Raw genomic sequence first — 14,205 nt, forward strand, 5'->3', positions numbered from 1 at the left:
ATGAGGAACTTCAGTTATGAAGACAGATTGGAGAAGTTGGGACTGTTTTCTTTGGAGACGAGAAGACTGAGTGGAGATTTGATAGAGGTATTCAAAATCATGAGGGTTCGAGACAGAGTGGATATGGGAAAACTGTTCCCACTCATGAAAAGATCGAGAACGAGAGGACACAGATTTAAAGTGATTGGCAAAAGAAGCAAAATGACACGAGGAAAAACTTCTTCATGTAGCGAGTGGTTAGGATCTGGAATGTACTGCTTGAGAGGGTGGTGGAGGTAGGTTCAATCAAGACATTCAAAAGAGAATTAGACTGTTATCTGAAAGGAAGAATGTGCAGGATTATGGGGAGAAGGTGGAGGAATGGCACTGGGTGAATTGCTCATTCAGAGAGCCAGTGCAGACACCTTCTGAACTGTAACAATTCTGTGAAGTTATACTCATGAAATCACATTTATTGGCCAACGTCCCAGACTCCTTCAACAGCATCCCTGGGTATGTTCTGTTGCACTGGCAATGGGGCACAGTGGAATACACTCGGCTGGGTCTGACCCTGAGAATCTACCACACTGACTGCAGACCCAATGTAGTCTCATGAATTCAGTAAAACTAGAGCATGGAAATCTCATGCTAATTACAACCTGTCACCCTCCGGAACTGAAGACTCAGTTCTGTTCCATGTTGAAATGCACATGGAGGATGCACTGAGGATATAAAATGCAGAGAACCTAGGCTAGGTGGGGAATTTAAATGTTCAGTTTCCAACCAATTTGATTCACTTCACATATCATCAAGAAATGGTTGAGCACACTGGACCAAGCAAAGGTTATTGGTTTAGAAGAACGAGAGGTGATCTCATTCAAACATACAAAATTCTTAAAGGGTTCGAAAGGGTAGATGCAGGAAGGATATTTCCCCTGGCTGGGGAGTCTATAATCAGGGGACACAGTCTCAGAATAAGGGGCAGGCCATTTAGGACTGAGATGAGGAGGAATTTCTTCACTCAGAGGGTGGTGAATCTTTGGAATTCTCTGCCCCAGAGGGCTGTGGAGGCTCAGTCATTGAGGATGTTCAAGACTGAGATTGATAGATTTCTACATATTGAAAACATCAAGGGATATGGGGATAGTGCAGGAAAATGGTGTTGAAGTAGATCAGCCATGATATCATTGAATGGTGGAATGGGCTTGAAGGGCTGAATGGCCTACTCCTGCTCCTATTTTTAGGTTATGTTCCTTTATGCACCTCATTCCTCTTTTCTACTTCTATATGCTGGTGCCGATCCACCTAACAGAAGAGTCCTGTTCAGGTGCAACCCATCCCTTTTGAATATGTGCCACCTGGCCCAGAACTGGTCCCAATGGCCCAAGAATCTAAAGCCCTCCCTCCTGCACCATACCTCAAGTCACACATTGATGCTCCTTACCTTCCTACTTCTACTCTCTGTCTCCAATAAGGGACAGTCTAACCACTTTCCTTCCTCCTTCAATGACATTACCATCTCCGGCCACCATTGGTAAGGCAAAGAACTAGGTGCTGGGTGAGTGCACAGAGGCCAGTGTAAGAGGGAACAGAGAATTCCAGTGGCACCAGAAGTTTACAGGGATAGAGCAGTTTACAGAGATAGGGAAGGACAAGACAATGAAGGTATTTAAATTGGAAATGGGGGATTTTAAATTGGAGTCAGAAATAAAAACTGAAAATGCTGAAAATACTCAGCAGGTCAAGCAGCATCTGTGGAGACTGAAACAGAGTTAACATTTCAGATCAATGACCTTTCATGTGAACTTTCATGGAGTCATTAGAGAATCAGGAACCACAATAAGTGAGTGAGCAAACGAGTGGTAGCTGAGCAGGACGTGGACAGGACAGGGAACAGGCAGCAGAGTTTTAGATGAACTGAAGTTTACAGAATGTGACAGTCGGGAGGCTGGTCAGGGAATCATTTAAATAATCGAGTTTAATGACTTAGACACGGATGATGGTTTAATCAGCAGATGGGCTAAGATAGGAGTTGAGTCAGGCAATATAATGGAGACAGCAGTGTAGACCCAGTAAAAACACATATAGTAAAAGCACATCAGAACTTAGTTGAAACAAAGGGGCTAATCACACAACAATGAACAGTGTGTTAAGGCATAGGGGGGCTGGGTAGAAAGGGGCCACAGCACACAGATGGCCGAGGAATTGTAGACAGCATTGAAAAGACATATTGATGATCCAATACACTGTCCTTGCACATAACAGATAAACATGGACACCAGATATAATTAGACTCATAGTAGACAATGGGAAACTGTAAAATGTTGAACAGGTTCTCACTGAGCCAAATAAGGAATTATCATTCTGTCATTGTACCAGATCCCTTTGAGTAAGTGAGAGGGGAGGGTCTTGGAAACAAGATTTAATCCCTGACTGAAACTGGGAAAGGCACGAGAACCCCGGGGAAGAACACTCGAGAAGATACCCCTGAGCCAAGGGCTCAGAGAAGAGCAGCCACAAGTCCGAGATTGATCACCTCATGCCTTGGCGGGTAGAATACTGAGCAAGTAGTGAGAGGTTGTACTTTGATGATTTAGTGTGTGAATAAAATATTGATATACCTTTCACCAATCAGATTCCGTGGGTTCTTTAAGAGTAAGCTCGTATTAGGCACAACAGCAGTATGGTGTATTTATGATGAGGAGGGTATGGGATCGAAAGCTCAGTTCGAGGCCAATAGAATCACAGTATCATGGACTGTTTGACAGGAGGCCATTCGTTCATCGTGTCCGTGCCAGCTCTCTGCAAGAGCAACTCACCTAGTCCCACATCCTGGCCTTTTCTCCGTAGTCATGCAATTTTTTTTCTTCTTCATCTCTTCAGATAATTATCCAATTCTCTTTTGAGAGCCTCAATTGAATCTGCCTCAACCACACTCTCAGACAGTGTATTCCAGATCCTAACCACTCACTGCATAAAAAAACTTCTTCCTCATGTCACTGTTGTTTCTTTTACCAATCACCTACAATCAGTGTCCTCTGGTTCTCGATCCTCTGCCAACAGGAGTAATTTCTCCCTATCTGCTCTGTCCAGACCCCTCATGATTTTGAACAATCTCCTCTCAACCTTCTCTTCTCTAAGCAGAACATCTCCACCTTCTCCAATCTATCCACCTAAATGAAGTTCCTCGTAACGGCCTGCTTGGGTCTGCAAATGAAACCCGACCCGAGTCCAACAGAACTACATCCGAGCTGAGCCCGAGGCCTTTCATTTTTCCCATGCCTGACCCGACCACCGGAATATAATCAAATTTATTGAAGATGTAGTGCTCTACCTTCGATGGAATCACTCACTGCAGACGAGTGCGGAGTGTTTCCCGCCTTGACGTACTGGCTGTCACTGTGTCTGACCCAGCCCAACCCGAACCGAGCCCGAATGCTGGACCCGGAAGAGCGACCCGAACCAACCCGAACCCAACACATGTCAGTGGGTCCCGTCGGGTTCGGGTTGGGTAGCCATGCTCTAGTTCCTCATCCCTGGAACCATTCTCCTGAATCTTCTCTGCACCCTCTTTAATACCTTCACATTCTTCTAAAGGGTGGTGCCCAGAACAGGCACAATATCCAGATGAGTCTGAACCAGTGTTTTATACAGGTTTATCATAACTGCCTTGTTTTTGTACTCTATGCCCCTAATTATAAAGACAAGGATCCCGTATGCTTTGTGAACCCCTTTCTCAACCTGCTCTGCCACCTTCAATTATTTCTGCACATACACCCCAGGTCCTTCTGCTCCTGCACCTCATTTAGAATTTCACTCTTCATTTTATATTGTCTCTCATTCTTTCTATCAAAACGTATCACTTCATACTTCACTGCATTAAATTTCACCTGCTACTTGTCCACCCATTCCACCAGCCTGTCTACATCCTTTTGAAGTTCACTGTCCTCTGCACAGTTCACAATACTTTCAAGTTTTCTGTCATCCACAAATTTTGAAATTGTGCCCTGTACACACAACCCTAGGTCATTAATACATATCAGGAAAAGCACTGGTACCAACACTGACCCCTGGGGAATCCCACTATATAACTTCCTCCAGTCCGAGGAAATAGGATGCAGAATTTATGAACATTTAGGTGCAGCCTCAAACAGTGGTTATGGAGGGAGATGGAAAGAAGCAGCAAGGAGACAGGGTTTGTGTTAAAAGATGACAATGTCATCAGTCATCATAATATTTAACTTGAGGAAAATTGAAACCGAATAAAGAACGAAAGAACAATGAGACGGATCTTGTGATCTGTGGTGAATGGACTGCACACTGGCACTTGTCCATCAACATTTTATAGGCAGTTGTGCTGGAGGTTCTTTTCAGTCAACTCCTGAAAACACAAAAACCCCTTTACAAAGCATCTGGAACCTGTGTGAACAGGGGAAGATTAACCAGTCAGATTGAAAATTTGTTAATGAACGGCACAGAGTCTGAAGCAGGAAGTGTCAGTTTGGATATTTAATTCAATGTCAAACCAGGTACAGAAAGCACAATAACAAGAGGGAAAGAATAATTAGATCGGGAGAGAGGGAAAAGAGACAGCAAGAAAAAGTAAAAACAATTAAAATGCATTTATTTTCTTTAATCTCCAACAATAATTTAAATTTGAAGGAACGAGACTCCACAATTGTAAAAGTCATTTTTCCATGCCAGCGAGGTTGTTTGGCAGTAATTAAGATTTATCACTCTGCTAAAAAATTACTTACACTGGAATGAACAAGCTGTAACATTTTTTCTGACCAGTTTAAAGTGTATCTATTCGGTAAATTCAGCAACTTCACACAGTTCAATGGTAAATCACCAATGAAGCTTTTGGAGGAGCACAGCATCTCAGACAGAAACTGAGAGATTTCTGTATTTAACTGGGCATGTGCAGCCGCTGAAAGTTACTGTCCAGTTTAATGTTAGTAATGGCAAGCACTGTTAGCCTCACTATTATTTCTACTGCAAAATCCAGCTGCTTATAAAACATTAAACTACAACATTTTATCTCCTAGTCATGCTTTCCATAACCAAAATGGAGCAGAAGTCAATCTATTTGTCTGAAAATAACAGACAGAATATGTTCAATTTCCTGACCTTCCGCCAGGCTGTGGTGTTCCACAGCAAGAATATAGGGGCAGGAAATTACAGACTGAATGAGCTCAATTTCCTGCTATTTCTCTGCAGTGAGGTTTCACAGCAAGAGCACAGGGCCAGTAAATTTCTTCCATCCGTTTTTAAAACGCGCCATTTATAGGAAGTAAAAGCATCGGGGAAAGAAAAACTGACATGTAGAGTGACTAGGATGCTGTTAATGAGGAATGTGGAATTACTGTTACAGTGAGGGATTTGAGAACTTTGGGCTCATTCCACTCGAGGGTGAGCAGATTAAGTGAGGAGTTGCTGCAGGTCTTCAGATTCTGAAGAGAAATGATCAAATAAATAGATTATAGTTTTCACTGATTGGCCAAAGAACAAATATTTAAGTAAATTTGATGCATTCAGACTGAATTTGGAAAAATGTCTTCATATACACAATGTGTTTAAAAAGCATAATTTACTCCCAAAAACTACTGTGGAAGCAAGTGGGCAAATGTTTATTCAGGAGAATTCTGTTGGTGTGTGAAAAAGTAGGAAAGATAGAGTATGGGGAATGATCATAAAATTGGGACTAGATTGAATGGATACTGATGTTAATGGGTGGTAAACAGATGCTTGAGATTAGACTAGTTTTTCAACTTGTGCAGGTGGTAGCAGATCCATCGTCCATTATATACCCTGTCTGATTTTCATTCCCATTTACTTCTCTTCCATTAAAAGGAACTAACAGAACATTACAGGCTGTTTGTATGGAATTTTCCAAAGTGCTCTTCCGGGGAGTGACCCTCCACAGCAAGTTCTACTGCCCAGATTGTGCCTGCACTGAAGTTGGAATTGGTGATGTGTGGGGGAGAATAAACCCTGCACAACATCAGGTTTTCAATCCCCATCGCTGGCTTCTGGTTAGTTTCCCTGTTTGGGTCTCACATTTTATCCATTTGAAGATTTTTGTTTTTGTTCTTGAAATGCCGGTAATACCCGCTGGGTATTTTCACCTCTTCATATCATTGTTTCAGATTCATAATATGTTCAGGTTTATCCATTTCTTTTCTATTTGACCTGTTTCTCTTCTGTAACATTCTATGATTATAAGATCTGATATCCTGTTAGTTCTGTGGTGTTTAAATAATCCAAACTCATTCTGTGTCTCTCTCACTTACCCCATGTTCTTGTCCACTGAAATGTCTCTCGTATGTTACCAATGAGCTGACTCTGTCCACTCCTTCTTCAATCGCCTGTTCTAGTCTGTCCCAGTAGAGTTTTGTCAACTTGAACAACTGGTAATCGTCGTAATTTGTCAAGAAATCAGTGATGGTGGAGTTCGGATCTGTGAACACAAATGGAGAAAACTAAACATATTATCGACATTCTATCCAGAATGTGACATTTCCTCTTATAACAAACGGCTACAACCTTCACTGAGACAAACATCTTCTGAAAACCCAAACATACCACATGTGCTACATTCTATAAGTCTCAACAAAGATGTCTCTTAATGTGTTCGGATATTGTGCTCATGAATGGAAAATAATGTTTACTTTGGATAGATACTTACATACTTATAAACACTCTACACATGGGTAGGGTGAATGCTCAATATTCACAAACCCTTCAGGGAAAAGTATTGAAGAAATTGGAGAAAGTGATTGGGGATTCTAGTGGTTACTGACCGGTGATAAGGGGTGTGGGTGGTTCCCACTCTTTACCTTCCAACTGACTGAAAATGTGTTTGGTTAAAGTGATGTGCTCGTGCTCTGAGTGTCTATTGGTCAAATAAACAGACAATTGACAGGTTTTCTCATAGGTTGAAAACAGAAGATTAAATATTTTTTCGCTATTCCCAAAATGGCTGTAACCTCATTCATGTCCACATTTACTCTCACACTCATACACAGGGATAGATAGATAGAGAAGTAAAGGGGTAAGTAGGTCAAAGTGAGGTTGGTGTTCGTGGTTTACAGGAACCCTGTTAGAACTTCTCTAGTGGATGGGCTTTTTTTTTTAAAGTTGCAGGCCTGGGTTGCTTGTAGACTTGAGCTTGTTGAGATGTTTGTAAGGATTTCTGGTGGTTATGATTTCAGACTTGAGTTGATGGTCATTTTAAACTCTGTGTTGTGTTGCAGCAGGGTTTGTCCTCCTTGGCTGGGCTGCTTTCGAAGGTGTTAGCTGGATGATTTGTTGAGATCTCTGTCTCTCTGCAGAGGGCTGGCTTTAGAAGGTAAAAATCTCTCACAATTCAAAAATGTCTCTTGATGGTTCAGGATGAGTGTAATTGACACCTCTTAGCTTGGAATACATATACTGTTTGATCCTCAGTGCAAAAGTGATTTTTTTTTATACAAGTCTTAAATTTGAGTTCTATATTTTCAATTGAGGGAGGGAGGAAGGAAGGAATGGGAGTCACACGACTGCACACATGACACCCATACCTCAATTTTCCAACTGCTACAGCTGGCATTAACAGCCATTTCTTGTTTAAGTGTTTTAGATCATCCCCTTCTTTGAATGAGGCACAATGATACTTGAAATTCCTTTTGCGTCTAAATGTAGCCCTAGAATTTGTTTTAAACCTGGTTCTGTGAATTGTCTCTTGCCTTTAAGTCCGAGTTATGTGTTGTCAAACAGAATTGGTTTTACTCTAGCATCTGTAGTACTTTGGGAACTTTAATATCAAACATGTCGTTGTTTGTGAGGTTTTGCCTAAAGAGTAATTCAATTTTGGCTCCTGAGTCCTTGAAGTGATCATTTTTTTTCAGGCGGATGCAGGGACCTCTTTTCTGAGCCAAGGTTTGTAATATGAAAATTTTTGTTACTGCATTGTTCTTGGCTGATGGCAAGAGTCTGTACAGACTTTAACCCATTAACTGCTGTTTCCACAACACATGGATTCAGCAGCTCAAACTCCAGCATATCGATAACTCTTATCTCTCGGTTAATAAATTGATTTTTAGCCCCAGTGAAGCATAGGGATTCTCCTCCTGCACTTTGTCCTTAGTGGATTCTAATCGCTGGGTTTCATTAGCTTTGGATTTAGAAACTGATTGTTTGATTCTTCAGTGGGAAAATCCACACTGACCTCGCTCCTAGTTTTCTTGTGCCTTTCACAAATCCTGTTTACCTCAGGAAATTTTACATTCCCTTTTCCTTTACCATTATGCAAATAGTTCTTGTAGCTAACCTGATCTTGTGTGATATTGGAACACATGCTCACAACTTGTATAACAATAGTCACTGGCTTGACTGCAGTGTCCAATCTACCTTAACAGGCCCAGATTTTCCACAGTGGGAACCTAGTGGTTTATCATCTTGGTTCCTTCTTTTAATCGTTGAAGACTGATCTGTTTTTCCTTCCCTTCTCTCCTTTTCTCAAGCCCATTTCTGCTTCTTCTACATCCATCTCATTTCTCCCTGACCTGTAACAGTTACTGGTTTATTCTGAACTTAAGGTCTGTGTGTTAATTTATAATCGGTCATTTTTGCTGTGTCTCTCACCGTTAATTCTTTGTTCTTCAATTTGGGTTCTTATATTAGTTGGCACGTTACTTTTAAATTCTTCCAGAAAAATCACTTCTGTCAAATTTTCACATGAGGGTTTTAGCCTGAGAGATTGAGAGCCAAATGTTTAATTCTTTCAAATTCAATGCAAGTCCAGGTAGGTCTCTTCCTAACATTTCAAAACTGTTACCGACAGGCTTCAGGGACTAACTTGTACACATTCAGAATTGCTGTTTTAGTTTGTTCATAATCGAGACAGCTTTCTTCTGATAACAGAGAAAAAGCTCAACGAGCTCATTGAATTTTGGCACTAACCATGAGTGTCTCAAAACATCAAAGTATTGTTCCGAATTCTGGTTAAGGTTTGAGTGGCTGGTGACATTCTCACCTTGTGCTGGCAGCCTGTTTAACTCAAACTTTCTCACCTCTCTTTCTTTCTGCAATTGTATTTACTCCCTTTTCAACTGAAACTCTATTTCCTCTTTTTCTTTCTGAAACTGCATCTCCTCTTTTCAACTGAATTTTAGCGAGGATAATTTTCGCAGACTCCAGTTCAATGCTTTTTTTTTTCCTTCTGGTTCAGGGGTAAATTTAAAATAGCTAGCTGGACTCTTCAGTATTTCAGGTTTCTTTTCTTCTTTCTTTTGGGCCTCCTTATCTCGAGAGACAATGGATACGCGCCTGCAGGTGGTCAGTGGTTTGTGAAGCAGCGCCTGGAGTGGCCAGCAAGGCCAATTCTAGAGTGACAGACTCTTCCACAGGTGCTGCAGAGAAATTTGTTTGTCGGGGTTGTTGCACAGTTGGCTCTCCCCTTGTGCCTCTGTCTTTTTTCCTGCCAACTACTAAGTCTCTTCGACTCGCCACATTTTAGCCCTGTCTTTATGGCTGCCCGCCAGCTCTGGCGAACGCTGGCAACTGACTCCCACGACTTGTGATCAATGTCACAGGATTTCATGTTGCGTTTGCAGATGTTTTTAAAGCGAGCTCGCTGTACAATGTGTCTTTGGGGATCCTGCCATCCTCCATGTGGCTCACATGGCCAAGCCATCTCAAGCGCCACTGACTCAGTAGTGTGTACAAGCTGGGGATGTTGGCCGCCTCGAGGACTTCTGTGTTGGAGATACGGTCCTGCCACCTAATGCCAAGTATTCTCTGGAGGCAGCGAAGAAGGAATGAATTGAGACGTCGCTCTTGGTTGACATATGTTGTCCAGGCCTCGCTGCCATAGAGCAAGGTACTGAGGACACAGGCCTGATACACTCGGACTTTTGTGTTCCGTGTCAGTGCACCATTTTCCCACACTCTCTTGGCCAGTCTGGACATAGCAGTGGAAGCCTTCCCCATGTGCTTGTTGATTTCTGCATCTGGAGACAGGTTACTGGTGATATTTGAGCCTAGGTAGGTGAACTCTTGAACCACTTCCAGAGCGTGGTCGCCAATATTGATGGATGGAGCATTTCTGACATTCTGCCCCATGATGTTCGTTTTCTTGAGGCTGATGGTTTGGCCAAATTCATTGCAGGCAGCCGCAAACCTGTCGATGAGACTCTGCAGGCACTCATGAGTGTGAGATGTTAAAGCAGCATCGTCAGCAAAGAGGAGTTCCCTGATGAGGACTTTCCGTACTTTGGACTTCGCTCTTAGATGGGCAAGGTTGAACAACCTGCCCCCTGATCTTGTGTGGAGGAAAATTCCTTCTTCGGAAGACTTGAACGCATGTGAAAGCAGCAGGGAGAAGAAAATCCCAAAAAGTGTGGGTGCGAGAACACAGCCCTGTTTCACGCCACTCAGGATAGGAAAGGGCTCTGATGAGGAGCCACCATGTTGAATTGTGCCTTTCATATTGTCATGGAATGAGGTGATGATACTTCATAGCTTTGGTGGACATCCGATCTTTTCTAGTAGTCTGAAGAGACCACGTCTGCTGACGAGGTCAAAGGCTTTGATGAGATCAATGAAAGCAACGTAGAGGGGAATCTGTTGTTCACAGCATTTCTCCTGTATCTGACGAAGGGAGAACAGCATGTCAACGGTTGATCTCTCTGCACGAAAGCCACACTGTGCCTCAGGGTAGACGCACTCGGCCAGCTTCTGGAGCCTGTTCAGAGCGACTCGAGCAAAGACTTTCCCCACTATGCTGAGCAGGGAGATTCCATGGTAGTTGTTGCAGTCACCGCGGTCACCTTTGTTTTTATACAGGGTGATGATATTGGCATCGCGAATGTCCTGTGGTACTGCTCCCTCATCCCAGCACAGGCATAGCAGTTCATGTAGTGCTGAGAGTATAGCTGGCTTGGCACTCTTGATTATTTCAGAGGTAATGCTGTCCTTCCCAGGGGCTTTTCCGCTGGCTAGAGAATCAATGGCATCACTGAGTTCCGATTTGGTTGGCTGTATGTCCAGCTCATCCATGACTGGTAGAGGCTGGGCTGCCTTGAGGACAGTCTCAGTGACAACATTCTCCCTGGAGTACAGTTCTAGGTAGTACTCAACCCAGCGGTCCATTTGCTTGTGTTGGTCAGTGATTGTGTCCCCTGATTTAGATTTGAGGGGGGCGATCTTCTTGATGGTTGGCCAAAGAGCTCTCTTAATGTCATCATACATTCCTCTGTTTCCGGTGTCTGAGGCCAGCTGAATATGACTGCAGAGGTGTTGCCAGTAGTCGTTTGCGCAGCGCCTGGCTGTTCTTTGTGCAGTGCTTCTGGCTGCTTTAAGTGCTGCGGATGTTAAATCGCTGGGGGCTTTCTTGTAGTTCAACAATGCAATGCGCTTAGCGGCTATGACAGGTTCCAGCTCTTCATTATGAGATTGAAACCAGTCTGCATTTCTCTTCGCACTTTTGCCGTAGGTGGTCAAAGCTGACTCATAGATGGCGTCTCTGATGTGGGCTCACTTGGTCTCAGCATCCCCTGTGGGAGTGTTTTGAAGGGCTGTTACAAGTGAATTTAGAAATTTTTGTAACAGCTGTGGGTGAGAAATTCTGCTCGTGTTGATGCGCGGGCGGCCCTTCTGCTTGGAATGATGCAACTTCTTTGGTCTGAGTCTAACCTTGCTGCACACCAGGGAGTGGTCGGTGTCGCAGTCCGCACTGTGGAAGCTGCGTGTGATTTGAACACTGTTTAAGGCGGCTCGCCTTGTGACAATGAGGTCTAGCTGGTGCCAATGACGCGATCTTGGGTGCCTCCATGAAACCTGGTGACAGGGTTTAGTGTGAAAGAATGAGTTGGTGATGCAGAGGTTATGATAGGTACACAACACAAGCAGTCTCTGCCCGTTCTCATTCATCCTTCCAACGCCATAGCGCCCAAGGTAGGAGGGCCATGAGTCATGGTCGGCCCCAACCCTGGCATTAAAATCCCCCAGCAGGAATAGGTGTTCGGTGTTGGGGATGCTGCTAATGATGTTATGGAGTTGCTCGTAGAACTGGTCTTTAGCTTCAGGTGGGCAGCAGAGTGTTGGAGCATAGATGCTAAGTAGGTGTACTGGACCAGAGGTGGTGAGCAGTCGGATGGACAGTATGCGTTCCGAGCCATTTGAGGGAGGCTCTATCATGCTGAGCTCGGAGTTTCTGATGGCGAAGCCCACTCCATGCTGTCTTGGTTCTTCAGGATCCCTGCTCTGCCAGAAGAAGGTGTCGTCTTGCTCTGCTAGAGATCCACTCGCGGGGAGGCGAGTCTCCTGAAGTGCTGCAATGTCTACATTGAGTCTACTGAGCTCGTTGTTGATGATGGCGGTCTTCCGAGAATCGTTGATTTGTGTAAGGTCTTCCGACAGGCCAGGACACATAGTTCTGACGTTCCAACTTGCAAAGCGAAGGGCTGGTACCTTCTTTCCTTTTTTCATGTAGTTTGGTGCGGTGTATCAGTCCACCTTTCGGGCAATGACCCTGAGCTCCAAGCACCCACTGAAGCAGGTAGACTGTGGCGGGACAGAACTTTATTGACCGGGGGCTGCCCGGTTTGAGGCGGGCGGTAGCTATCCAGTGAGGTGCAATGACCTCTCCCACCGACAAAGGCAACCCGTGGCGCCCAGTTTCTACGCCAATTTATCTGGACTTATAACCCGTAACTGCTGCCTTCCATGTTGTGTCAGTCGCTGTGAGGCAACTATGGAGTGATCTCTCCATGGCGCATGCCTGGGCGAATTTATGGAGGTTGAGAGTTGCCCAGTCGTCAAAACTCCCCTCTCGGCCTTTCTGGTGGAGTCCAAAGGAGTGCAGAGCACGACGTTTGGCACCGGTATGGCTGCAGGAACTGCCGGAAACATGCCAAAGGTGACACATGACCGCCTACGGGGTTCCGCTCCAGATTATCTGTTCGGGTTTTACTCCCTTTGCCTTGGTCTCTCCCGAGACGCCCACAAGGCAGTGGGGTTGTTAGGGCCCCTACACAAGGTAGGAGGATGCCGGTGGGAGGAGGGGGTGCGTGGGGAAGGGGTGGAGGGAAGGGTGTGCGAGGGGGAGCTGGGAAGGGGGCTGTAAGGGGGTGGGGGATGCAGGGGAAGGGGGTGCGGGGTGGAAGATGGTGCGAGGGGGGGCGGGCTGGGACAGGGTTGTGAGGGGGTGAGCTGAGAGGGCGGAGCAGGGAAGGGGACTGGAGGTGGAAGGGGGGGGGGAAAAGGGGGGGAGGGGAAGCGGGTGCAGGTTTCTTTATTTGCTGTATAAAAGTGTCTCCCACCTCAGTAACTACAACTTTTAAATCTTCAATACTTAATTTAACATATTATGGGATATGTCTCCCTGCTCTCCAACTCCTGAGCATTAAAGATGGCCATGTCTTTTGTTTTTACCAACGTGGAGAAGAAAAGAATGAACCTCTACGTGTCTCTGGTTAGGCCCCAACTAGAGAACTGTGTCCAGTTCTGGTCACCACTCTTCAGGAAGGATGTGAGGGTCCTTGAGAGGGTGCAGAGGAGATTTACCAGAATGGTTTCAGCGGTGGAGAATTTAGTTACAAGGTTAGGTTGGAAAAGCTGGGTTTGTTCTCCATGGAACAAAGGAGATTGAGCGGAGATTTACTAAAAGTGTACATGATTATGACAGGCTTTAATAAGTTAGATAAGAAAAAGCTGTTCCCATTAACAAATGTTACAAGGACTAGGGACACAGATTGAAAGCTTTGGGCAAAAGATGCCGGGGGAATATGAGGAAACACATTTTTACACAGTGGGTGATAATGACCTGGAACTCACTGCCCACAAGGGTGGTGGAAATGGAGACGATCAATAACTTCAAGAGGAAGTTGGATGGTCACCTGAGAGAAATAGACTTGCAGGGCGACGGGGATCGAGCCAGGGAGTGAAACTTACAACATAACTACGTGGAGAGCTGGCACGGACTCGACAGGCCAAATGGCCTCCTTCAATGCTGTAAATGATATGAGAAAACCCGTTTGCTTAATTTTCCACAAATCTCTTGTCTAACCTGCTGTTTCAGCTACTGGCTTCAAACCCCCAATTTCTTACTGACAAGTGGTAAGGTGTGTGGGTCATTCCCACTGTTTAACTAAACACGTTTGTGGTCAGTTGAAAGGTAAAGTGATGGGTTAGTCCTTTGAGTATCTTTAGGTCAAATAAACAGACAAATGACAGGTTTTATCA

At 44.5% G+C, this 14,205-nt stretch overlaps 1 protein-coding gene across 1 annotated transcript in view; it reads right to left on the reverse strand.

Annotated features, from left to right (window-relative positions):
• LOC137362158 (NACHT, LRR and PYD domains-containing protein 3-like) overlaps window positions 1-14,205 on the reverse strand; it is a 69,737-nt gene that overhangs the window by 29,747 nt on the left and 25,785 nt on the right. Inside the window, exon 7 of the mRNA XM_068026644.1 lies at window positions 6,273-6,439. Within this exon, the coding sequence (XP_067882745.1) occupies window positions 6,273-6,439 (167 nt within the window). The remainder of the gene's footprint in view (window positions 1-6,272; window positions 6,440-14,205) is intronic.

This window comes from Heterodontus francisci, unplaced genomic scaffold, assembly GCF_036365525.1.
Source record: "Heterodontus francisci isolate sHetFra1 unplaced genomic scaffold, sHetFra1.hap1 HAP1_SCAFFOLD_1038, whole genome shotgun sequence".
In the NCBI taxonomy this organism is placed as follows: Eukaryota; Metazoa; Chordata; class Chondrichthyes; order Heterodontiformes; family Heterodontidae; genus Heterodontus; species Heterodontus francisci.